The 27,514-nt window shown below is 41.9% G+C and overlaps 1 protein-coding gene across 3 annotated transcripts in view; it reads left to right on the top strand.

Annotated features, from left to right (window-relative positions):
- ehbp1 (EH domain binding protein 1) overlaps window positions 1-27,514 on the top strand; it is a 142,085-nt gene that overhangs the window by 75,864 nt on the left and 38,707 nt on the right. For 2 of the 3 annotated variants that reach the window (XM_070841364.1, XM_070841363.1), the window contains exons 13-18: window positions 3,025-3,828; window positions 5,293-5,334; window positions 5,519-5,665; window positions 18,596-18,746; window positions 21,561-21,815; window positions 24,515-24,669. In XM_070841364.1, the coding sequence (XP_070697465.1) occupies window positions 3,025-3,828; window positions 5,293-5,334; window positions 5,519-5,665; window positions 18,596-18,746; window positions 21,561-21,815; window positions 24,515-24,669 (1,554 nt within the window). The remainder of the gene's footprint in view (window positions 1-3,024; window positions 3,829-5,292; window positions 5,335-5,518; window positions 5,666-18,595; window positions 18,747-21,560; window positions 21,816-24,514; window positions 24,670-27,514) is intronic. The other variant, XM_070841365.1, reaches the window with a different exon arrangement.

The raw sequence follows: 27,514 nt of genomic DNA, 5'->3' as shown, positions 1-27,514 counted from the left end.
CCTCTTTACAGATTTCGGAGATCATCTTCAGACAGAACGTGGTTTTAAATGGCATAAAATGTCAAGTTTAATTTTCTTTTTATAAGGAGAAAAAGCCTGACCTGTTTGACATGATGAAAACAGATATAAGATTTTCAATATCTGGAGCTTATAGGCGTACATCTGGTTGATATACTATATTTTTCTTATTGTCAACAAATCCCACAAAAAGGCCAAAACCAACAATGAAATGGTCCCACTAACAAGCACAGTCTGTATAGCCTGATAAATCTTAATGTCTGTATGCCATAGTGCTCCATTGTTGTTCTTTTGAAGAATTTGTGTTTTTCTGGATAGGGAAATGAAAAAGTTTGGAGACCAGCCCATTGTTGACTTTGCTGTTTTCTTGAGATTTGTTGACAATGACAAAGATAAAGAATATCACCAGCCTTATCCTTTAGCTGCAGTGGGCTCATACTGCAGGCTATCACCACAAAAAAAAAAACAATTCACCTAAAAACAACAGGTCCTCCCACAGTAGTCATCAGTGTCTCAGTACGACATGACCAGCGCTCGTCAAGCTATGAGAGAAGACGCAGAGAGAATAAATCATGACACTGGGGTCAAAAAGACTGTAGCGCATGTCAAGACTAACATCGACCCTGAAACAAAACCCAGCTCGAGAGCCTCCCTCCCCTCTTCCTCCTCATACAGCTCTCACGTTCAGCCTCTCTCACTCTCCTCTCTTTCATTCTTTCATTCTGTCCCTATTGAGCAGCAAAGTTGTCGCTCTCTTTCACAGCCTACCCTGGGCGAGAGGGGAACAATGTAAGCACACTTTGCTCCCCTGAATACTTGTTAGAAACCCAATCAGGCCCTCTTATTCCCCATATTCTTTTTCTTTCTTTTCTCTCTTTCTTTTTTCTTTCACACTCCCTTTCTGCCAGTGGAAGGAGGGGGGAACTTAAACAGGCTCGCTGTAAAGGCAAACTCCTCTCTGTTCTCCCTTTTCTTTTTTCCCGCCGCCAGTTCTTTCTTCCTGCCTTGTCTTTGCAAGCACAAACACATACTTTCCGTCAATGGAAAGGGACAAAAGAGGTGAGAGTGAAAGAGACTCCCCCTAACAAAAGGCATCATAATTGATTGTAAATTGAGAAACATCTCTCAGTTAAACCACCTTCTTAATCTCACTTTCCACATAGTAAACACTCACCAGAAAACTCTGTAAGGAGTGGTAAATTAGGATTTCTAACACTTAAAAAGTATTGATTTTGTGTCATCACTGGCCGCTGTAGTGTTGCATAAAGCTCGATTATACTTGACACAAGGGGTTTATATCCGTCCTGCTGTACATGCCTGTAAAGTAGGTTCTGCTGAATAGTTCAATGTGGGATCTCCTGTTGATAGCACCACCACAAAATTAGATCAATGTATCATACTTGATCTGATTGTATTAAGCCTCAGGCTTAGTCTACGTTCTTTTAGTCACTTTTGAATTTAGAGCAACGGAGGCTTTCATATGTGCTTAAATAACTGGAATTTCATCTCAGTAACTTTAATTCCATCTAGTCTTACCACTGAATAAGACACTGTGTAAATGTGTGTTACTGAAAAGCACAAGACCGCTGACTTTTTATCCAACTAATGTTGCCTTCACTCTCTGAAATCTACATTTGTATCAGAAACTTGTAGAGGCAAGCCAAAGCAACCTGTGCTGACTGTTCTTGAGGTCAATTTTTATGAAAATATTTGTCTACATGCTGTGGACACAACTGTTTTTTGTTTTTTTTTCCAATGGGGGGAATATTAAAGTCATTCATTTTGCACTTAGATTTCAGACATTCAAATAAAATGATAAACAATAACAGCTCACACAGGAAATAATGTCTGTATAAGCTACAGTTACCCAAGATACCCTTGAGCAAATCACTAAACCCATCCTTAATGTTAAAACTGCTCTGGGGCCATTAGTTTGACAACAAAGCTCCCGGATGTAATTGATGAATGCAAAGCAGGCAAAATCATACGTGCTCAGTAGTCCCTCTTTTCTGGATAAATAACGATAAGAAAATGTGGTGGGGAAGAAGAAGGGGACTTACATTGAAGCAGGACAGGGCTGAAAAAGAGTAAGCAGGCTCTTCAAAACAATCTCTGGGGTAAATAAAGGTTAAAAAAAACACGGAGAAGGGTTTGGAAGTCAGAGAGGGAGACGGAGAGAAAGAGGGAGAGATTGATAGACTGGGGAGATCTACGGAGGCAGTGAAACAAACGGGCGCTGCAACAGGTTGGAATTAGATCAACACTATCAAGCAGGCCAGATACAAGCTGTGATACCTGGGAGAGATGGATGGGGAGGTTGTGTGTGTGTGAGTGTGTGCGGAGGAATGGAGGCAGTGTCTGTGTGTGTGCCGTTAATCTATTTATTTACCTGTCATTGGCTGCGATAATGGTTTTCATCCCTTCTCCCTCTCTCTGTCTCTCTGTCTCAGTCTATCTGGTGATGGGGGATTGGGTTTCGTGTGTCGCTTGATAATCAAACCTGTATTTTCTCATCAGACTCTAATCAGACCAATTACACGCGTGACGGAGAGCATGGGCAGGTTGATGTAGGGGAGCGATAACGACACACACACACACTCGCACACACACTTTGGGATTACGCGGCCCGTCTTGGGGTATCTGCGTCTGTTATCGGGGACAACCATCCCTGACATGACCTGTCAGCAGTCATGCCAAAGGTGTCTCTCATGCACAAACACACATGCGCACATACACACACGTGGGTCATGCATGCAATGCACAAAATGGCCTCTGTCTGAAAAAGAAACCAGACTTCCCCTATCTCATCAACCATTGTCACCCTTCCATCCCTCTCAATCCTTGTTGTACTTGGCATGTTCTTTCCTTTATTCAACATTTACACAGTTTATTCTGTTTTTTTCCATATATTCACAGTATAAATGACTCGTAACATGACAGTGGCTCTGTGGTGTTGTATAGATCAGTAATTGAAAGTGTGTTTACTTATGTATCCTTTCTTGGCAGGCATATGATGGCTTTGCAAGCCTAGGCATCTCCCGTCTCCTGGAACCATCAGACATGGTGCTGCTGGCCATTCCTGACAAGCTAACAGTAATGACCTACCTGTACCAGATCAGGGCCCACTTCTCTGGAGAAGAGCTCAACGTGGTGCAGATAGAGGCCAACAGCAGTCGCAGCACCTATAAGGTGGGTGACTTTGAAACCGATACAAATGCCTCCATAGGCCAGGACAAGTTCTATGCTGAACTCAACGACGTGCAGCACCGCCAGGCTGACTCCAAGCCTGTTGAATCAGCTGGTGGAGACTCTAATGGCACTAAGGCCGCTGAGGAAGAGGTGTTTGAGTCGAGTTGGAAGTCAGAATTAGGAGCTGTCGGCCTGCCAGCAGCTGGACCTTTGCAGTCCTCCCCCCCTGTCCCATCACCACGCACAGCATTAGCACCCTCAACAACAGACTCGACCCACGTGGCACCATCAAGCTCTGAGGACAGGGGGAATCTGCTCAAAGCCAACACTTTAGACCTTAGCGAGTTACCACAGAGAGTGGACAGAGAGATGGAGAAGGAAAGACAGCAGAAGGATGAAGTGGGAGATGACAGCAGGGATGGAAGTACAGAACCAGGGTCCCCCACCAGGAGAGGGGCCTCTTCTTCTTCGTCCCCATCCCACCAGAAACTGGGCTTCTCCTATAACAGGGACGCTGACCTCATCAAGAAGAAGAGGGCCAGCCTGCGTCACTCGGAGTCTGAGCCTGCCTCGGACACCAGCTCCCCTCCAGTCAACCACACAGACACGCTTCCCAAACAGGTACACACCCAGACAAACAACAGCATTACGGTAAACACACACTGAATGTGTAAATAAACATGAGAAGAATCCAGAGTGGATATTTCTAAAATTTAGAAGGTCCTCTCTGGAAAAATGTTGCAAATTTGTCAAAGAGGAACTTTTTCTTATGTTTGTTTAATCCCCTGGTTTTAACTAATTGCTGGGATGTAGAAACAGGAATATTTTCTGTTTTCAACAAGTGTTTTGAATATAACATTCTTCACAGGTTAGTAAGGGTTACATTAAAATATGTCATAGCTAGTTATTAATCCTGTACCTTAAACAACCTCTAGATCTGTCCGTATGATGCAGACTAATTCACATCTTGCGTCTTAAGTCAAGTATTAAGATTCTGACAGCATTTACCTGCAGCTACCTGCCCGGCCCCTAAATGGATTGTTCAGGTTTTTATCCTTGCACCCTGGCTTTGATTGAAACTTTCACAGCTACATCAGTCATAAGACAGAGGATGCGGTGAACATTCATTCCCTCCTGGCTCACTAAGCTTCAAATCCCGACCTCATTGATGCCATTTCAGAGATGACCGTACTGAAACGCTCCCGTTCTGCATTAGATGTTGTCGTCGCCTGTCTCTTTGCAGAGACCCAGACGCATCGAGGCCGGGCCCTTAACATGTGGCGACTATAGAAGGCACCCAGGAGAACCCCCTGCTTTGACATTTCATTATATTTTTCATTATATTTCTCATCCCTTCGGTTGATGGCAGTTGGCGCTGTGACTACTCAGGCGTGGCGACGCTTTGCGCAGAGCACAACTCATCTCGTCTCACACACGCACTGGCACGCACCTGTACGCGTGTGCGCACACAGTCACACACACAAACGCACTCTGAATACATTGCTGCCTGCGTTTGTTAACCCCAGATTACCGCTTCCTGTTTACAAGTCGAAAGGTCACGGGGCAGGTGGGGGCAGCAGGGGGGTTATGACAGCTATGACACCCCATTTTGATCTACTGTTATCTAGTTAGCGGGATGCATCCTCGCCTCCATCCACACCAGATTTGACTTGTTGAAAGGATAAACATGTTTCAGTGTTATAAACAGCTTGGTTGTAATGTTCCTCTGTCTAAGCCAAATGTAAAAGCTCTGTTTGCCATGTTTGCATCACCTTATAATACAGCCAGGATTACCTTGTAGATAAAATTCTAAGCTAGGTGTGTGTTTTGCTCTCTTGTCGAAGCCGTCATGCTCTCCACACCGCTGGACCCAGACAGGGCTGTGAGCCCCGCTGTAGGCTGGCCCTCTACTGCCAAAGTGCAGGCCTTGCATAACGTGGGGGAGATACCCTGCGCGTACCTTCGAGTCCACTGATCTTAATTCTTTTCTGCCAGCCACCTGCTTACTGTACAAGGAAGAAATGTGAAAGCTGTTTGCTAATTGACTTTGCACTTGGAGTTAATGTTGTATTTTCTCTTTCAAAGGAGCCTACGCCTGCCCCTGTGTCAAGTCCCCTTGCTGAGAAGGTGAGTAAAATTTTTGATGAGAGTAAGAGCCTACATATGTTGAAAAAGCATACTTATATTCTTAGATTTTATCTTATATTTTCACTTATACAGGGAAAAATATGATAATATACACTTGCAAAGAAGAATGTGTGAGAGTCTATAAGCGCTTATTTTCTACATCAATGTGATGTGCTGCACACAGAGGGTGCTGTCCCGTCAGGAGGAGCTGAAAGAGAGAGCCAGGCTGCTCCTGGAGCAGGCCCGCAGAGATGCTGCAATGAAGGCCGGCAACAAGAGTGTCCCCAACTCAGCCGTCGCTGCACCAAACAGGGCCACAAATGTCTGCGATGTAAGTCAAAGTGGAGTGTGTGTGTGTGTGTGTGTGTGTGTGTGTGTGTGTGTGTGTGTGTGTGTGTGTGTGTGTACACGTGTACGCGCTGACACTGCTCACTCTGATGCCATCAGGGAGGTCATTTTATGATGCGACATATTGAAACAGAATCAGGCCAGAATAACAACTGAGGAAGACTTAAGTCTCTACCTCAGGCTCAGTTTGGGTCAGCCTGGGTCTTCAGGTTTCTGAGGAGGAGTTTTCTAGTTTGTCTGACCTCTTCTGTGTGTGATGAGTTAAGGCTGTCCTGAGTGTGAATCGTCCGTCCCTGCCTCTTTCCACCATGCACTAGAGAGTTTTACAGCATCACCTCAGTGTGCTGGAACAGCTAATAGAGTGACCACCAGCCTCTTCAACTTCCTCGTGTCTCTTCCACAGCTCTATTCGCTGCTCAGTACACTTCCAACATGCTGGAACAGCCTGTCCAGACTGTCTCATCCTCTGGCAGTCCACTTTGTTGAACACTTTATGAAAAGGCTTTGAGAAGGAGAGAAGACTTTTCCTTATTAACTTCTGCTCTTATGGACTGCTGAACGTCACAACCTGAACATGTCAGTAAGAATAAACCGAAATGTGGATGGACTCCCTCACTCCCTCTTTTCTCTCTCACTCTTTCAGACTCTCTCTCCTTGGTCATCTAGACTCTGCACAATTTTTATGACATCCCGACCAAATTTGCTGCCCCCTCAATTTCCCCTGAACACTGAGTAAATGTTGTACACAAACACCTGTCAGCAAAAGTACATTCATGGTAAAAGGGGGTGAGAATCGGTGTACCGAAGCAAACTAGACTAGAGAAGACGTGAGTGAAATTGCCAACTCTGAACTGAGCACGCTCCACTGAACATAATATACTGGATGAGGGGGGGGGGCAGACTGATGGACCAGGAGTTACCCCGGGAAAGCACTGTGGTCAGAGCCTCAGTGACGTTTCCAAATGTTTCAGAGAAACGAAAGCGAGGGAAGGGAAAAAAAAAAGGTCTTGTGAGAATTTTGACGACAACGGATTTGAGGGTAAAATGAAATAAATACCCTTTGGTAATGAAATATCTAAAAGGCAGCAGCCACATGCCCCTGCATTTGCTGCCTGAATCCTTAAAGAGATATATGCCCTTGAATTAGATGGTTTTTAAAGTGTGTGTTTGTGTGTGTGTGCCTGCTCATGTACACAAGTGTGTTGCCAGTGTTTGTCTGTGTGCAGGCCACAGGAATAACTATTTCAGCATACTCTGAGAAAATAAATGAGGAACTTCCAAGGACTGGTGGCGTTAAAAGTCTTCAGAGGAAGAAAGCAAATTAAAAGAGTTTTTCAAAGCAGTTGCAGTGCCGATATATTTCCTTAGCGACAAAAAAAAGGTCCTCTTCTGTCCCTTGTTGTGCGGCAAGATGGCTGACTTCACTTAGATTAGCTCCTTAAAGTAGCCAGACCCAACCCTCCGCTCTTTCTCTCTCCCTCTCCTCCTGATTTCCTTACTCATTTCCAAGGACAATTGGTTAATAACCGTCTCTGACACACACGCTCATACAAGCGCACACACTGCTCCCATGCGAAAGGGAAGTGGGGAAAGGAGGTGGGGCGAGAGGGAGATATTGAATTGTTTACACTTTTTTTAATAGAAAACATTGATCAAAGGAATACGACTGGCCTCGAGGTCAATGTGCTGATAATTGTTAGTGATTCAGATTAGATTACTTGATGTCTTGTTTTGATTAGTGTGTGTGTGTGTGTATGTGTCCGTCCATGTTATCAGCTGGAGAGGCCCAAGCCTTTCCCATTTAACTCTCCATCTGTCTAAGTAGGTGCTTTGCGGTTTAGCATGCATAAGGTATAATTTAATTCAATTAAAGCAGGCTTCATTCTTCCAGGGAAGTGGCTAATGTGGGGGCAGCAGAATGATTTGGGCTGAAGGAGAGGAGGGGGCTGCATTAGCTGTTTTTGGGACGTAGAATTCAAAGCACAAAAGACGAACCAGATAAGTTTAGATACTTATGTCTGTTAACAAAAATCATCTCCTACTGAAAGCTGCAGAAAACATCTATCTGCACTGCTGAAATAATAGATCAGTCAAAAAGATATTGAAAGATTATTTGATATTCAAAATAATCGTTACTTGCAGTTAAAGATGCAGCAATTGATCAATTAATTGATTAGTTATTAATATTGCATTAATTGACATGTGATTTGTTAATCGATTTAGTTTCTTAAAGACACTAATAAAAAAAAGTCTGGTTTCTTGACTATGACTATGACTGAAAGTCTTTTGAGGAAAAAACACGGATGTCATCTTGGGCTTTGGGAAATAATGGTCGACCTTTTTCACAATTTTCTGACATTTTATAGAGCAAACAACTAATCAATAATTGAGAAAATAATCAGCAGATTAATTGTCAGTGAAAATAATAGTCAGTTGCAGCCTTACTTGCAGCACTGATTGTTCAAACAGAATAATAGAATATTTTCTAACTGAGATTAATTAGGTTTGGACTCTTTTACCGAAGTCATTTCGGTCAGGCATTATCACTGGGGGGAACCGGGAACTTTTCATTAAATACAAAACTTTTCCAAAAGTCTCGTGAACAGCAGTTAGTGCACAATCTGTGTCCTTCTGCAAAAGATTATTTTAGATGACTTTAGACTTTAGATGAGATGCTTCATATAACTGTCACCAGTCTAAACATAGACCCTCTCTCCCATCATACACCTGTGCTGGTTCTCATTAAAAACGGCTCCCACCTCGCTCTGTTTTCCAATTTAATTTCTCAGTTTATTTATCCGTGGTATGCCGTACAACTGAGGTAATAATGCACACTGTTATTTCAACTTTTTAAAAACCTTTTTAAAAATGTGTTGCAAGGAAGTTGCAACAATACAGATTACAGAGGAGAGGTGTTAGGATAATAACTTTACTCTGCTTATTTCTTACACCGTCTTTCTGTTATTATTACAGTAAGAACACCAGGTCTTTGTTGCTTCAGTCTTTGCTTTTTTATAATATTTATTAAGAACCGAAGCTTTTACTATTGTTTAAGACATTGCAGCTCACCACAGTAAATGCTCACGTTAACTGTGATAAATCAAAAACATTTATAAAGTTTGACTACGTTAGTTGTTCCACACTAATATCAACATCTCTTATATGTCTGTACAAGGTGAGTGAAAATGGAGTTAAATGTGTGGATGAGTACATTTGTTATGTATAATTCCTACTAGTCCACAGCTACAGTGACTGCCAGCAACGTGAGAGTCAGTGCAGAATTGTGTGTGTGTGTGTGTGTGTGTGTGTGTGTGTGTGTGTGTGTGTGTAGCCCTGTTCTCTTGACCTATGCTCTCCCTCCTGCCATCCTTAATTGTAGCCCACAGTGACTGGTTCTTTGATCTAAGGTCACAGGTTCAGTTTTGTCTGTTTCTCTCCCTCTCTGTCTTCTCAGTCACTTTCTCTCTCTCTCTCACTCTGTCCCTCTTTTTGTGTCCATCTAATTTCAGCCCCATTTTCTTTCTGTTTTCACTCACTCTTTTCCTCTGTGTCTGTCTTTCTTTGTACTTTTGTACTTTTCTCTGCCACATCTCTTAGCCTCTCCATCTTGTCTTGTTGTCTGTGCTACTCTGTGGTCTTTGATGGACGAGCAGTACCACTAATAGTTTTTAGCCCACTACCACCGCCTCCTCCTCCTCACAGGTGGCCTTCACAACATATCAGTAGTCACTGTGGAGATGTCTTGTAATGTTGTAATGTCACCGCCCCCTGCCCACACAGTGGCCAGATGGGTAATTAATGAGCTTTCCTAAAAATGTCGAGGCCAAGGACTTGATTCTCTCATTTTATCCTTGTTGCAGACGTCCCAATTTTTGTTTGTCTTTCTTTTGCTCTCTTAGTCTTTCCCTCTGTTATTATTTTAATGGAGAAGAGTGCATGTGTGTCTGTGTGTGTCTATTCGCTTCAGGTCTTCTCATCCATTAGCAGATGAGAACAGTAATTTCACACCGGCCTGGCCAGGCTAATTATCAGGATCCACACTAGGTTTGGGAGAAGTGTGTGTGTGTGTGTGTTTGTGTGCATATGTTCCCACAAGCATATGCTCCTGTGTGTGTTTTCTTTGTAAACTGTAAAGCAAAAATATGTGTGTGCAAGTATATAGCACCTGTGCACTTTTGCACTCTTTTTTTGTGCATGAGTGTGTGTGTGTGTGCTTGTGGTATGCGTCTGAGAGTGCGCGCAAATGCCTTGGTGTTTTCCAGGTAAGAGACTTCCCCTGCTCACTGACTCGTTGTGATTCCTATAATTGGGTCCCGTTTGATTTTTGCCGACCAGCACCCCAAGCCTCCCCCTCCTCCCCCTTCTCCTCTGCTGCTCCCACCCCTCCTCTCAGGAGCAGAGGGGACTCCTGGGTCTCTGCTGTTGTGACCTGTGGGTGTTGTCATCTGCTGTCTGCCCTCTGATCTTGATTTGACTGCATTCATGTCCTTATTTTCTCCTTTATGCTCCCTCTTTCTTTCATTTCTGTCACTGGTGGCCAAAAAAAGTATTTCTATTCATTCAATTAAAATTCATTTCCTTTAGGCATTCCTAAAAGTTCCAAAAAGTGGGTAACACATTGTGTCTAAGTTATTCTGGTTGTACCGTATTTGATCCCAGTGATTATAAAACATATGTTTGTTTTCCAAAGGTTCATTATAACAGGCTACTTGGTACCTGTCTGTTGGCCCTGATTGTGGAAATGTGAACTTTGTGAACTTTTGAAAGATCCTATGCATGGCACATTTAGACAGCCTAGGACAAAGGCACAGGAGTTAATGTGTTGAGAGTTGGGCATATTTGCTAATAGTGGAATGTCCTCATATTATAGCCAACTGAGGAGGCATTTTGTCCACAACAAATATCAGAACACTGAGAGCATACTTACTTCCTTATCCTTAGACTTACAATAAATGCATCTAATCTAACTTAATCCTGTAATCATATGATTACAACTCCCGAATACAAATACTGTAATTGCAGAATATTTGTGTTAAAAGCTTTAAGCCACAATTTTCCTCTCTTGGGTTCAACTTTTAAACAGCCCACTAGTGAAGGGCTGTCTTTACAGCAAATGTAGAAAAAAGATGTCTATTTGGAAAATGCAAATATGGCCTTGTGCACTCTCCATTTTTGTCCAGACTTTGTCCTTTACTCCCCTCCTCCTCCTGTCCTCTCTCCTTTTCAACTTTCTTCCAGCAGTAATAGTTTTTCTCCAGGTCTCATTTTAATGTGGCTGCCGTCCCTTTCTTCTCCCGGCTCTCCCTTTTTTTCCTCTCCTCTTTTCTCTCTTCCTTCAACCCCCTCCCTCCTTTTCTCTCTCTCTCTCTTCTGTTTGAAGAATATGCCCCTAATGAAACTAAATAGTTTGGTGGGCACTTTCTTTGGACTGTGTGTGCGTGCTTGTGTTGGTGTGTGAGGGTATGTGTCGTGGCTGAATTGGCTGGAGTGGAGATCAAAGGCAGTCTCTAAATTGAGTGTGTGTGTCCGTGTGTGTGTGTGTGTGTGTGTGTGTGTGTGCGCGAGTGTGTTAACGAGCAGGAGAAAGACAGCTCTCTCAATTGCATCACAAGAGCTGATCAAGCCATCAGAGAGGAAAGCTATAATACACACACACACACTTACATACCTCTTTTGAACACATGCACCTCTCTTTCTCTCTCTCTCCTCTCTCTCTTTGTCAAGTTATCACATGCCTCATGTTCACGTTTGACCAACTGGAAGTCCCAAATGTTTTTCACATCCACCCTGCAGCCTCAATTTCTCTCTCTTTTTATAAAACCTGCTTTGTATGCGTAAAATATGAAGGATGAAGTCCTCAGATGAGAATATTAAATGTTCATTGCATATGAAATTACAGTAATCCTACCACTTTACTAAGTGCCTTAAGAATTTATTTTAGCTTGAATGGAAAGTTTAAATTACTCTATCCATGCGTGTTCCTTTGTGAGAAAGAGTTTAGCCTTGATTTTATTTTCAAATGTGTTCACAAGTGTGTGTGTGTGTGCGTGTGTGTGCGTGTGTGTGCGCGGATATGTGTCCATAATACTCTGCCTTCCTTAATGTGGTATTGTGAATGTGCAACTTTCCACATCTCTGAATTAACTGGTGGGCTTCGTCGACTGAAAAGTCCTGAAAACTTCACTTTGGAAGTCTTAGAAACTTAATCACCCCCATTGTACATTTATATTTGAGTTTCATCGCATCGCATTGCACTTGAAGAACTGAACATTAGGGAAAACAATAGGAGAAAATTAGAAAAGATAAATAACGGATAAATGTGACACCATTTTTGTGCTTTAATAAAAGCAAGCTGATTTAAGTTGAACTTGCTACAAAATGGATTCTGTTTGCATTTGTTACATCTGGAAGTGTTATGGTATGCAGTTTATTAAAAAAATTACTATAAAGTTATTGGTCTCACACACTCAGTCATGCTTTCTAAACAGACAAAACTATCTTTAAAAGTAGTAACTCTTGGTTGAGAAAAGTCCTGTGGATGATTCTGATCTTGACATTCATCCATATAGCACCTAAATATCAACGTCAGCGCCTGCTTTTTCAAAATGGAGCAAACTTATTTCGGAGTGCAGCCTTTCAAACACGCTGACGGCCCCTTTTTGCTTGTAAAGGATCTTGTGCAGTTACAGGTTACCTGAGTTTTTCTTTCACCCACCATCACAGGGTTCAGCTCATGTTCTCCTTCTCTTTCTGTCTACCTTTTCTCTGGCCCCCTCTCCCTCACAGTAATTATCCTGTCTGTTTAAAGGGCAAAACCTTCCCATCTTACTCTCCTGTCACAGTTGACGAGCTTCTCTGACTTGTGTGTGTGTGCATGTTGAGTAGTCACCCTGCTCCCACTCTACCTGTTCTACCTGTCCTACTGTACAAGTGCCCTTGTTAAGCGCGCACACACACAAACACAGTACTGAATACAAACAGACAATTCAAATGTGAAACCAACCTAAACACAACCTCAGATATCAAGCACATGCAAATGTATTTGCTCAAAAAAACTCAGTTTCATATTGCGCACACATACACACCTTTGTTCTGTGCATTTGTAACACACTATCAGCACACCAATATTTGTTTTATTCCCACAAATACAAATGATATTCACTGTAAAATATGCACTATTTGAAGTGTTTTGCACTGTTCCTTTTACATGTGCACCCATGTGCTGTAGCAGCTGTGTCAAAATATTATTTCTTCATATTTGTTTTTACAGGGACAAGTACACAGTGTGGACTAATGCCATGGCTAATACATACAGGACAATAAACAGTTAAACACATACACACCATTACAAAACAAACAACTATACAATAAAAATACAATAGAACAACAATAGAACACAGCACATAATCATTTATGACCATATGACTGACCCCCTTTTTAAAAACTGTTCAAACTTGAACTTAGAATAATCCCAGTCATTTAACACATCACACACACAAACAAACACAGTCATAAAGATTCACACATATTGTTTAGAAACTACAGTTTGGTTTTACAGTCACAGACCACAGCAACATGACACTTCTGCCTGAAAGACACGCGCACATCCACACACACTAATGTTTAAACCATCACTCATACAGACATACATGTATACACTGACACACAGTCTGCACCTCCACACCACTTCCACGCTGACATCTCAGAGATTTATATTTATGTACATATAACACACACACACACACAGACCCCTATCATGGGCACGCACCCGTCGAATCATAATTAGGCCGTGTCCTGGTTCTTTGATAGCCATGTACAGTGGCTCTTCTTTAATTCTTTATCAAATGCATTGATCGCTGTGGGCCTTGCATGCCCATTGATCCGCGCACTCCGTCTGGAGCGTGCCGATAAGCTCTCTCTCTCTCTCTCTCTCACTCTCTCTCCCTCGCTCTCTCTCTCTCTCCCTTTCCCCCCAAATTTCAACAATAAGGGGTTTTGAAAGTAAAACAAAAAAAAATTTGGTACACGTGAAGTTTTTAAATATGTTTATATTGTTGTTGAATTAATTTCAATACCTTGTGGTATAATTATAGTACACAAATAATTGAGCCTATTGGAAACCTCTGTATTGGTTTTCATAATGAAGACCACATTTCCCATAAATCACGTTGCTTGCTGCCACAAAGAACAAGTGGCTGTTTGTTCCTCTACCCCAAATTACCAATCCTCTTTCTTTTTAATGATAATGATAATCAGATAATCAATACAGTACAGTGATAATCAGTACAGTGCAGTGTAATAGAAATGCGGTCAGTCTCAAATCAGCTATATGAAGCCCTCTAGTGATACTGTTAGCACTTAATTTTCTGATCAGATATTTTAGAATATTAACCCTGTAATAGGTCAAGTCAATCTTTTTATAGAGCACAATTAAACAACGAATAAAGCAATATACTATATATCTATATCAAGGTAGTGTATTTGTGTCTACTGTGTATTTGTTGTTGTGGTAAATGACTTTGAATAAGTGACAGAGTTCTACCTGCGCCTGCATCATGTCTGGATCATCTTTCTGTCACTGGAAACAATGTTTTCAAGTGTGTGGTTACATTACTATGTGATTGTTTTTGTGTGTGTGTGTCTACGTGTTTGTGTTCTGTAGCTCTTTAGCGTGTGTGTGTGTGTGTGTGCCTGGACAAGATAGAGACCTAAAGCACCTCTTGACTGTGAATTAGCCTGTCATGACAAATGTCTGGAACTGCATGACTGGCTGCCAGACTGGCTGGCTATCTGGGAGGTTGGCAAACCTTTTTAGATAGTGATTGTGTGCGCATCCCTGTGTGTGTGTGTGTGTGTGTGTTTGTGTGGCATCACTCTGTGCCCACGCCAGGTCTCTGTACATGACCAGTGGTGCGTGTCCTCCCTCCCTCTTTCTCCTTGCCCAGAAAAGAGCAACCAAGGCGACAACCTGCTCCCCCTACTCAAAAAGAGCTTCCAGAGCGGAGAGGGGTCCTCACCCCGACGCCAAGCCCACAGAGAAGCCCTCTGTCTCAGCCTCGCACTCAACCGTTTAGCCTCTCTTCCCCTGGAGGTTCCCACCAGTCAATGGAAGACACAGTACACAATTGTTCTTGCTGTCGCCATTTAAAGAAGAAAAGTCTCTTCTCCTCCAGAGTCTCCATTCTTGAAGTTGTGCTACCCACTGACCAGCGGCTGACACGCTTTCTCTCCTCTTTTCTACTTCTTTTTTTTCATCCTGGCTTTGATCATGCAACGATGCGGCTGGTTGGGTTTGTGCGTTCTGCTTTTTTTCAGAGTTGCGTCCCCATGGCTATGTAATAGCCATGGGTTGTTAGTGTCCTGTGTTGCCAAATAAAATGGCTGTATGTGTTTATTTTCCCTGTCTCCCCTATAAATGAAAAAAAAACACTCTGGCATATCGCGTCCCTACAGAACACAGAATTGTAACTTAGATGTCAGCGTTGGTAACAAATGGTTTACGGAAATCAAAGCTCAATAGGTCCAACAAAGAGCTGGGATTTTAGAGTGCCCTAAATAATGTATGGGAGGTATCCTTCTCTGCTTTATGTCCAACTGCTTCCATGGGTGACCCTCTTGTAAACTTGTAAAATGTGTAATGATGTGGTTTTTGTTTGGTAATGAAGTCCAAAACATTTTATCTACCTTAAGTCCTCTCAGTTCCTAAAGCTGAGTCTGTGAACACAGATCAATCCTCAAACACAGACACAAGTATACTCGGCCACATGAAAATTTGACCCTAGATCATGTCATGCACTGTCCTTTTCACAATAAAAAGCATCTCCTCTCCTCTCCTCTCCTCTCCTCTCCTCTCCTCTCCTCTCCTCTCCTCTCCTCTCCTCTGTTTGCAAACACAGTCTCATATTTTCTAATCAGCGACTGTAGCTGACCAAGCTAGGCGCTAGTCAGATGCATTTTTCTATAGCGTTAATCCTAGCCTCTGGATAGGCAAAGTCAATTTCCCATTTCCTGTCCCCAAAATGGCCGACAACAATAATGCAGTTGGATGTTTTGGAGTGAGTTGGGGCCCAAGCTGTATGTATATATACACATACACATACACATACACACACACACACACACACACACACACACACACACACACACAGGCACACTTAAATTGGTAGTTGTATCCATATCTGTAAAGGCCAGATTGGATATCAGAACTAGTACATAGCCGCAAGGCCAACAGTGACTTTACTGGTTATCATATTACATTTATCAAAGCAGGGAGTCGCCTGCATAGAAAACACAGTAAGAAAGAAGCAAGTGAGGATGGAAAGAAAGAAATGTTGGAAGAAAACAACCCAGCAAGTGTAAAGAAGGAAAGAAATAATTCATTTTAATGTCATGACAAAGTGCCGCAATCCAGCAATACCATTGCAGGCATTTGACTTGGTGATTGGTGCTTTACCCCCAGAAAATACTAAATGAGTTCTGCCGACTAATATTAGTTTAATATGAGATAAATCCAGAGAACTGGCACCTATCTTCGTTTAACATCCTAACCAATTTTGTTGAGCTGCGGACTTTGGTTTTGTATAAAAACTATGATGTAAAGGAACAGAGCTATTCAAACTACTGGCATAGCTTAAACGCCCTACAGAAGTACCCAAAAGAAGCACAAAAGTACCTTAAAAATTTCAGGAGATTTTCTTGTGTCTTGTAAGTACTAAACAAAAATAGTTTCCAGGTATGGGGATGCAAACTCCCATTTTCTTTTTTTTCTTTTTTTTGATTAGAAATCATAACTCGTTGCTTTGTTGACAGAAACTGTGCTGAAGGACAGCTGGGATAGAAGTGCTGTTAACTATTTTAATACAAATTTACAGTATAACACCCATTTTTCCTCTCTCTCTCTCTTTTATCAGTCTCTCTAAGGTGTGTTCCCTTCTCCCTGTGGGCATTCCCTTGGGCTCTCTCTCTCTCACACACACATACACAGAGTGCATTAGGGTTGCTGTCTTTGACAATACAGCCCCATTGTCCCGGCCTAACAATGGCTACAAACAAACAATTGACATGGAAATGGAGAGATGTAGCTCATTAGCGGGCGCTGCTTGTTTTGTTAATGGATAAATGGGCGGCTTCAATAGGCCAGCCCTAAAACCCCTGACTCAATATGGAGAAGCCTGATTAACAGGAAACCACAGGGAGGGAGAACAGTGACAGAGAAATGCAGCTTCACTCTCCCTTGGGTCATATGTGGTTGTGTATGTTTGGGAGAGGGGGGTTCAAGGTGGAGTTTTAGACTGTAGGTGTTTTGTGTGTTTGTGCTTGGGTTGAGTTGTGTTAGTAGACAAGTTAATGCATGTGAGCGCAAGGTGGAGTTTTATGTTTGTTAGCGTGCCTCTTGACTTCTGTTGTTTTTGTCATCATGGGGGCAGGATTCTAAACAGCACTTTTTCACCGTAGTCTCACCCAGAATTGACTTCTGCAGTGACTGGCTGCCGCAATTGCAGTCTTAAAAATGTCACAACTCAGCAGCCTCAATACTTTTGAATCAGTGTGCTCTCTAATAACTTTGCCCCATCTGCATTTCAGAGCAGCTTTGAATCACTCACAAGTCTGTACCGAAAATCCTTTTTTATTTTTTTACATTTTAAACTTCTATAGAGACTTAAATGTTGTCTGATGATGTCTTGAGTTAATCTTTTTTTTTTTATTAAATCAACTTTGTTTAATGAATATAAAATAGCTTCCTTCTTTCTACATTCATTGGTATGAAAGTGATGACAAGCAAATGAAGGTACACCATCTTTTACAGAAAGCACTAATGGCCTGTGCATTAAGTGTGTGTTTGTGCTTGGATGGGGCGTCATCGGTTAAGTGTTAGTCAGTTGACATCTCCAACGTTTTGCTGTTTGTGCTGTAAGTGTGTGTGTGTGTGTGTGGTGGCCTGTGTTATCAGAAGGATCAGATTGGATCAGCCTGAAAATGGCATTTCTGCCATTACTCTGATGGTGACTGCTCAATACTGGACGTCTAGTGCCAAGATGATGTGAGTGTGTGTATGTGTCTCTACACACTCCCAGCTTTATAATGCACCAGGAGATGTGTACATCCATTTTGATAACAAAACTTCTAACCATGTATTTTGTTGTAGTTGGTGTGTGTGTGGAGGTTTTATTGTATTGGGTGTGTGTGTGCATTTAGGAGTATAGTGTGAATTCTTTTAAGTAGTCATGAAATCATGATATGAAATCATTAAAAATGTCGTGAGCCGATCCAAATGATCAGTTTCAGGGCCGATTTGGGCAAATTTTCATTGATCAGAAACGGCTAAAATAAAGCAGATCAAAATCCGAACCTTTCTTTGTGTTTCGCCCACCTCAGCTCTACGCTGAAAATGAGTGTGTCTGTGGTCACAGCATCTCTTCTCTCTGTGGGATTGTGTCACGTCAGTTTTAGGAATCACATTCTCCCAGTTTAACTTTTATTCATATCATGTCAATAATCTTTTCTCATCACTTTAATAGTTTTTAATCAGGTCCTTCAGTATTTGGATCAAGTAGCTTGTGAGGATTAAGGTGGGTGGAATTTAGAAGGATACCGCTGTTATTTCAATGTGTCAACTTTTTAATCACCATTTAGGTAAATATGATTATCGGATTAGATTTAATAACAACATTAAAAGACTCTGATCAGGACCAGATCCAAAAAAATGGGACGTCACTGATAATCATTGAATGCTATGTAAGACAATCTGCGTGTGACTGCTGCAAACAAGCATTTCTTATTATGTTGTTGTTCATCAAGATTGGGCATTTCATTCTTAATGATTTTTCTCTGGATCTTGTAACATTTACCTGTACGTCTACAGGAGTCACTGAAATTCTTTTGTTCATGTTTTTCTGCATATTTGTGTGTGCAGGAGCGGGACGCAGAGCGGAGAAGACAGCTGAGAGAGCGAGCCAGGCAGCTGATAGCCGAGGCTCGATCTGGAGTCAAGATGTCTGACATGAGCCTGCTGGACGCATCCAGCACTGACAGAGGCAAGGGCAGCAAGGCTAGCCCTGCTGGAGGTCAGCACATACAGAAACACACACACACACACACACACACACACACACACACCTCAGCAGAACCAAACATAAAGACTTTTAAACACATAACCTTTATGGTCACACAGTGTTTTTATGAGCATCCTTTCAGAGTGTGATTAAAAGGTCTTTATATTAAGACACATACTTGCTTACACTGATAGATCTCACTAATACTCATTAACTATAATACAAAAGAAAAGTCACACAAGCATGCTTTTGACATACACTCACTTTCTTCATCCACACATGCCATGACTCACACATTTCCATTATGCTCTCTAAAGGGGTTCTGCCTAATCCTCAGAGAAAAACAAAATGTCATTTGACAAAGGCTGCAGGTCTAAAATGCTTCACCCTCATATCCAGAACAGCAATTTACCCAGCGACTCCTCCCTCGTCTCGTACGCCCAGTAATTGTTAATCAACACAACACATTGTGCGGGCAAATTATGCTCAAAATACCAAACACTTCTAATAATGGCTTGCAGGGGTAGCAAATGCTGCCATGCACATTTCCCACTGCTTTCCATTTCCTTGAAATTGGGGTTATTATGATAATGACCATTATTAGGACTCTGTAGTCATTTGTTTCAGATTCCTCTACATTACACCCTTCGTTTGGTTGTATTGCTCAGGTGGATCAGGTGCACTGCATGCAAATGAAAGGTGAGAGTGTAGACAGGTGAGGACGAAGAGTGTGAGAAGTTGATAAAGCAATATGAGAAGTGTAATTGCTATCAAGGAGAAGGAGAAAAGAAGCCCGCTGATAATTTAAAAGTAGGGATGAAGGAAAGCAGAATGTGGGTTCAGCTGATGAATAAGAAGAAATGGAGAGTTGGCTGAACATTGAGACGCGGCCTGTGGTTGGTTTGGAGTGGAGAGATTGGAGGGGATGAAAGAGTGAGGTTTAAATGACAAGTAGGGCTGCTACCAACGATTGTTTTTATCATCAGTTAATTTTCTAATTATTTTCTCGATCAGTTGTTTCCTTAATAAAGAGTCAGAAAGAGGTTAAAAGTATCAAAAAACTCATTTCAGTATCCTAATGTCGACGGTGATGTCTTACTCAGAAACTCAAAAATAATCAGTTCATGACATACTATGGGATAAGACAGAGAAAAGCAGAAAATCTTCATAATTCAGAAGTCAGAGTAAGGGAACATTTGCCATTTTTACTTGAAAAATGGCTTAAAGGATTAATCGATGATCAAACTAGTTGCCAATTATTCTTCTGGCAATCAAGTAATTGGTTAATCAACTAATCGTTGCCGCTCTACTGACAAGATAACGTACAGAAAGACAGTAAGAAGGATTAGTGGGTAGGTCAGAAGAAACAGTAGCCTGAGTGGGGCGCTGGGTTCCTTTTTTAAGTTGAGAAAAAAGGGATGAGCAAACAAAACGAAAACTATTAAATCCGAAACAACAAGAAGTGAGATCAGTGACTTGTTAGGTAAAGCGACAGGAGAAAGACAGCGAGGCAGAGGGAGGGTAGCACTTGATTTATTTGCTCTTTCAGCTTTTCTGAATTGTACTAATTGTTGATCTCATTAAAAATGGAGTTGGAGGAAAGAACGGAACAAGAGAGGAGGAGGAGGAGGAGGAGGAGGAGGTGAGGAGAAGAGAGAAATGCTGTTGGCTGTGATACACAAGGCCTGCCGAGCAGAACGGCTAATCCTAGCCCCCACACTCTCTTTCTCTCCCCCTCTCTCCCCTCAACACCATTCACGGTCCTTTAATGCAGCTTGGGCTGCCCCCTCCAAGTGTCTGTGCGCAAAGAAACTTTCCAAACTCCATCACCATGGCCTCCCATTAATTAGGCCACAGCCAGCCACGCAGGAACAACGCTTGCGAGCACGCTCCGCATCGTAGCTAGCAAATTAGAAATAAAAGGGAAAAAAAACAGGAAATGGTGTTATTTTGATTCTCTCTCCCTCTCTTTGTTCTCGGGCTTTCTACCCACGAAGTAGTAAATAGCAGAGGAGGGAGCTTGAATTGTCAGACGCTGTTTACTGATTGTTTTGTTTTAATCCATAGTGGGTTATCCATGCAGCTAGAGCTGCTCAGGTCTCCATTTGAGTTTCTTCTAACATGGAGTATGTGGAGACACTGTTGTTTCTATTGAGCCCCTCAGGAGACTTAATGGAATATGTGCTTTCATGTTTTTGTGGTTTTTGTTTGCCCTACCTCTTTTATCTGGAACAAGAAAGGCAGGCAACAGATCTTTGAATGAGGGGAATTAAACAGAGGTCTCAGTTTCGCTTTGTGTGTCAGAGATTTGTGTGGAAAAAAAACCTAAACAGACAGACACGAATCAATCAAAGTCCCTTTTTGTCACTCAGATGGAGTCTGGTGCCCTGACATACCATGAATTTGGTCAGATGTTTAATGATTTATTCATTAGTTGCACAAACTTAAAGGCAATAATTCTGCACAAGTCCCCTAGTTCTAAAGAGTGCACTAAATAATATGAATCTAGTTGACGATCACCATCCCATCAAGTGTACTGTTGTCTTTAAGAGGACAGAGGGGAGACATGTTATGACATATTATGGTGGATTATACGTTTTGACGGGTTTAAGTCGCGGACAATTGAATCAGGTCACTCTTAACTACAGATTACTGTTAACATAAACTAACCAAGATTTTTTTTTCTCTGTACTCCTCCACGTGTCTTCGTTTTGGCCTTTTATTCCTTTCCTCCCCTTTCTCCCTTTCCTTCCTTGCCTCCCTGACTCACCCCCTTTCATATTTCCTTCCCTTTGTCTTTCCTTCCGTACTACTCCGTACCCGCAGATGTTTTCGATGGAGTGAGAGGTCATCATGAGGATGATGGTGGAAGGGGTGAGGATGAGGAGGAAGAGGGGGCTGTGGAGGAGCAGCTCCATTTTGGTGGTGGTGGTGGTGATGATGATGATACTGTTGCTGCTGCCTCATCTGCGTCTGCGCTGGTTACTAACCCACTGCCGCTGGAGGTCCCTCTTCCAGCCACCTCCAGCACCCAGGGGCCCCTGGAGCTTACTAACCCCAGCTCTGAGCTAACTTCTCTGGGTAAACTCACTGGCTGAAGCTGTGTGGTGCTGCATGGTTGCATGTTTTGTTTGCCTTTTTTCTAACTAACTCATTCACCTGCCTGTGCCGTCTTCAATGCTTTTGCTACTTATATTCAGGGGTCACTTTCTCATCTTTTTCTCATACATCATATTCTCTAATCCTCTGTCTCACTCACTCTTTCATTTACTCACATGTGAATAATCTAAAACACTTTCACACATGACGCATATGAAAAAAGGTATTTGACTCTGATGAAGATCCTGCAAAGTTTACTTCCCAAAGACAAAAAAGCAACAATACAGTGATACAGTAAACCTAAAAGGACCTAAAAGCAATCCTGACAAGTTGTTGTGTTATGGTTTTTCACATCCACACAGCACTTAAGTGGCAATGTTTTGGGGTCCCCCCCCCCATTCAGACACTCTGCCTTGTTTTCTCATTCAGTCACTCATTTAAGTGCATGCTGTCTATCTTTCAATGCATCATCATGAATTATCCTCTATTTATTTGCCCCTCTGACCCCTGCATCCTGCAGGCTCCACGCTCATTGGTGTTTTTACATAGAAGGAGCTAACTTGGAGTATACATTTGTTCTGACATGTTGTTGTTGGTGCTGTTTTTTTCCCCCATTTTTCTTTCATTAGAAACTTTGTTAAGTAGTAATTAATAAACTCAGAAAAGTGCTCCCCAGACAAAAAAATAAAATCATATCTTCAGGAAAGCATTTGCTTAAATCTTCAGAGGTAAACTAATTACTTTGTTTTGCATTTAATTTGTTTTATTTGCTTCCTCAATTTCCTGCCGATGTGAGATAGGTGAGAGTACAGTGAGGTACCAGAAGAAACAAACATGAAAATGGACAAATGCTTCCTCCAGCTTTGAAGTGCAGTATCTCTGCACTATTTGGTTTCAGCTTGTTTCTCTTTTTTGTTTTTTGTTGGTGGTTATTTTTATTTAGTCTTGAAAGAAACGGATAGTGGCAGTTGTAACACTGAAGTAGCTGATGCCACACTTCTTCCTGTAAATGTTTTCCCCCTAAATGTTCAGTTTTTGTCATCGCTTTCTTGCAGCCCAGATCCTCATCCTCTTTATATATGGGGCATTTGTAATTTGGCGTATACCGTAACTGTATACGACCCTGTTTCTCTGCATGTCTTTGTGTGTGTGTTTGTGACAAAGTTCAAGAGAGTGTGTCTATGTTTGGCATCTGTATGCATGCATCATGGGATGTGTGTGTGTGTCACAGAGGGAGGTGACACATGAAACGGTTGCCCTCCTGTTCTTTCATCTTCTTCAGTGCAGTGGTCTGTCCTGGCAGGGGAGCTGTGGTTACCAGTCCCTGGAAAATAAAGCTGTACGCAGCTACTGGAAGGCAGGGAGAGGGAGAGGGAGAGAGACTGAGGGAGCAGGCATGAAGGAGAAAGGAGGAAGAAAGAATAAAACAAACAAATTAGGGATGGATGAGGTAAAGGAAGGGAGGTTAGGTTTGATAGATGAGATGAGAGGAGGGAGGTAGTTGAGGAAGCTGTTGAAACCTTTTTAGAGAGGTTTTTTATTTAACTTTCTGGTCATAATGGTAAATGAACTGTACTTCTATAGCGCCTTTCTAATCATTATGACCACTCAAAGCACTATAACACTACATTCACACTATTTATACACCGATGGGCTAAAAATCAGTCAGACGGCGAGGCACACCTTCAACATTTGGCCTGGAGGAGTCGGTAATCGAACTGCTGATTCTTCCAATTAGTGAACGTGATGCACTACCCCACAGCCTCCCTAGCAAAGGTTTTTGATAAGGGGAAGAAGAAAATTGTCAGAAGGGACCTTTATTTCAGCATGTATGTAAAAATAAAACTCCGTCATCAGCTGTTATTTTGAGGTATGTGTTTAACCTCAAATCAACAACAAAATTCAATTTTGTGCAATGCTGCTCATGGTTTTAACAAAACACACACAGTTTCCTGTTTATCACATACACCTAACTGAACCTAATGTAGTCAGATATAACAGTCCTGCTTCATGAAGGTTATAATGTTCATTATTTTGTTGAAACTGTTTTGGATAGGTGTTCATTAAGGTTTACGGTCATTTTGTAGATTGTTGCATTATACTGCTGTATTTCAAACAATTGGTTTCACTCAATTTTTCCCAATGAAGACTAAGACTAAATATTATGAAATCTTGAGGAAGTGAGTGTGAGAGAACAAACACACAAAAGTGAAACATGGTCCCTTCGCCTGCCTTTCTCTGGTTTTCTCATTCCCTCCATCATGCCCTGTGGTTACCATGGTGATAGTCCCAGTAATATCCACCCAGTACCTCAACAGCTCTCTGCAGTACAAACAGGACTTAAGGCTGCCGAGTCTGTCCAGATCTCTATCGTTCTCACACATCATATATATACGGTGTACCGTATATCTCTTCCCACTCATGTGTTTGTGTGTGTATGTTCCTTATCAATCGCTTTGCCCAAGTGTGTGTGTGTACAAGAATGCAAAGTTGTCTCGCCTCTCGTCTTTTTAACTTTGGATGAGTGCTGGTCTGTGTGTGTGTGACATTTGGTGCTTTTGTTCAGTTCAAATGTCTTTAATTTAAAGTGTTTTGTTTTACACTTTTATGTTTTGCTGTATTTTTGACGCATAGTTACCCTGTTTGTTCTCATGGTCCTCTTGGTCTCCGTCTCTCTCCAGGTACAAACAGTAAGCATGTGGACCTGAAGCTGAAGAAGCTGGTGGAGGTCAACCCAAGAAGAGTCACCTCCCCTTCATCCCCGTCCTCCACCTCCTCCTCATCCTCACCCACTGCCTCCACCACCTCCCCACTCAGTCCTGCAGAAGGACTGGAGGTACGCACACATTCACCTCAAAACACACCCCGGGTATATATATTTTTCTTCTTTTCTATCCTTTTCCTTTTATCTCTCTCTGTCTCTCTCTCTCTGTGTTTCTCTCTCTCTCTCTCTCTTTCTGTCTGTTACTGCCCCCGCTCACCAACACCATCAAAGGGTCAGTCCAATCAATCAGGTCCGATTGACCCTGGGTGTCAACTAGCTGACCCTGTGTGCACATCAGTCAGTTGGACCACTTCATGTAAGACCATTGTTTATCCCTCTTGTGTCCATATAAGTCTGTCTGAAGCCATGAGACACGCACACACTGACATCATAATGCTCTACATAACATGTAGCAGTCCCCCTCTATTGACTATGACCTTTTCAGACAGTTGTTTTGTGTGTGTGTGTGTGTGTGTGTGTGTGTGTGTGGATTGGGGGGTTGTCGTTGTTGCTGCTGCTGCTGCATGTGTCTGTATATTCTGATGTGAATATTGAGTGAAGTAGTCGTCAGCTGGTCTTAACATCTGTTTAATTGACTTTGAATGTCAAGTGGAATAAGGTGAGAGTGTGTGTGTGTATATGTGTGGCTGTCAGTACAAGTGAATCCCTGCGTGTTTATGGCAGTACGGGATGTCTTTGATCATCGATTCACATAAACACCCTCTTGTGTTCAAAGCCTAAAAGGCTTAGTCCTTTATGGCCAAAGGAGTGTGTATGTGTGCCTATTACCATGTGACCCTCACAGAAGCAGAGTCATCATTTGGTTGACTTAACTCTATCCAAACCCCCTTTCCCAAAAGTCTGTGTATTCAGCACTGTATTCTACCTGATATTTGACTTTTGATTCCAATGAAATACAAACCTCTACTGAGTCAACAGTCAGCAGCTTCACCGCAATCTCAACACACAACTGGCCATTTCAACAGAATTCAGTAGAATTTCTAAACATTTTTAAGGTAGAATTAGAGATTTTGTTAGTGGTGCATTTGTTTGGGTTTCTATTTAGAATAGTATCAAAATATTAGCTAGTTGATGACATCTAATAAACCAGTTATTACTACTATGTTATTAATATGTATGGTCTGCACAGGAGCTGACTAGCTGTTGCATTTTAGGACTGAAGGTGCAACAGGTAAGATTTTTATGTCTGAGACAGCTCTATTTCATGTACTATTCAAACAGTAATTTGCTTTGAAATTGAAGATAACAGCTAGAGGTACAATAACTACTGTATACATTTTCTTTTGTCACAGTAGCTCAAACTACCACTACGTTTTCCATATTAGACCATTTTATTTTAGGTTTAACTCTATTGCTGTGAGTATTGCTTCCACACAAGGACTCATTTTTCTTGGAAGTCAATTTAAGTTTGAAACCCTATTGGTATATTTGGCCATTATTTGATCTCAAGTGCTTCTCTAATGTAACTCTATGTTGTAGCTATTTATTGTCACCAATAAATGTGAAATAGCACAAACCTCATATACTAAAGTAAAGTTATGTCTTGTGTGTGTACGTGCAGCTGTATGAGTTTGTTTCCTCTGTCCTTTAAAAAAAGGATCAACCATCTTGTCCCAAGAGGATTGGGCGTCCCAAAAGTCCTTCAGGCGGGTGGAACGACCTGCAGAAACATCACTCACACACACACACTTTCTCCCTCTCATTAATGATTGTGTATATGCGCAGCCTTGGTAGCTCACGATAAGGGCATGCGACGCTCAGCAGACTGCAACGTTAGTCACGCAGCCCCCTGCATGCACATTCACAGACTCGCACACTGAAAGCACTGAGTCACCACTGCCACGGCGATGATAGCAGCGATAAGAGATAAAGAGGCAGGGTGAAAGAAAGGGAGTAAGGAGGGAGGGGGCACCCCAATATCAGCTTGTCCCAGAGTTTTAACGGGGGTAGCCAAGTGGGCAGGTGTTCTCTGTGTGAGTGTGTGTGTGTGTATGTGTGTGTGTGAGAGAGAGAGAGAGAGACCCTATATAGTTAGTTTTTAAGAGGGTGTTGAAGGACAGTAGAGTTGTTCTCTTCATCATCATTATCATGTTGGTTTGTCCATGTGAGGAGTCTTGTCTATTTGTAATGTTGCAGCAGTTTATATTTCAAGTAGTGCTGCTTAACCTCTGGCTGTATTCCAGTGAACATGTCATATTCACAACAGTTAAACAATAAGTAATAATTGGGTAGACAGCAGCCTCAGTGTCCTAATCAGTCTCCCCAGGGATTTACTCTTTTGCTAAATCAACAGTTCCCTGTAGATATTGCAGGGGCTTGCAGTTTTTACAATTCAACACACAAAAATGTAAAAAAAAAAAAAAAAATCCTTCTCCTGAAAATATGACAAGGACAGCAACATTAATCCAATAAATCCTTTGACATCCAATTATCAGTAGTTGCTGCACTTTTCCTGCAAACAAACATGAAATATTCACAAAAGCAGCCACTTGATGGACTCCTGTCCATAGTAATTTATGGCATCATGAGTACTTTGTACTTTAAACCAATTTTGGTTGGTCTACGTATGTGACCGACAATACACACTCCAGATGGTACTTTTCTATTCTTTTGATGAAAGGTGTCTAATAATCATTTTGAATGAATGCATTGCCACGTACCTAGGAATGATTGTGTAATCACTGTAAAAAGAGAATGATGATGACGAAGATAACTTAAACACATCAGCCTTAGAAATAAAATGGCCAGAGACCATTAAATTATGTAACAAGTTAAGTAGTTTATCATGCACTGGCATTGCACATAACATGAGACATTCATATAAAGATACTTGTTTTGCCCCACCAATCTCTGGAAGACCAAAACTTTGGCCTGTACTTCTGTACTTTACACTTGG

This window comes from Pempheris klunzingeri, chromosome 12, assembly GCF_042242105.1.
Source record: "Pempheris klunzingeri isolate RE-2024b chromosome 12, fPemKlu1.hap1, whole genome shotgun sequence".
Classification (NCBI taxonomy): Eukaryota; Metazoa; Chordata; class Actinopteri; order Acropomatiformes; family Pempheridae; genus Pempheris; species Pempheris klunzingeri.
This window is presented reverse-complemented; position numbering and strand designations above follow the sequence as displayed.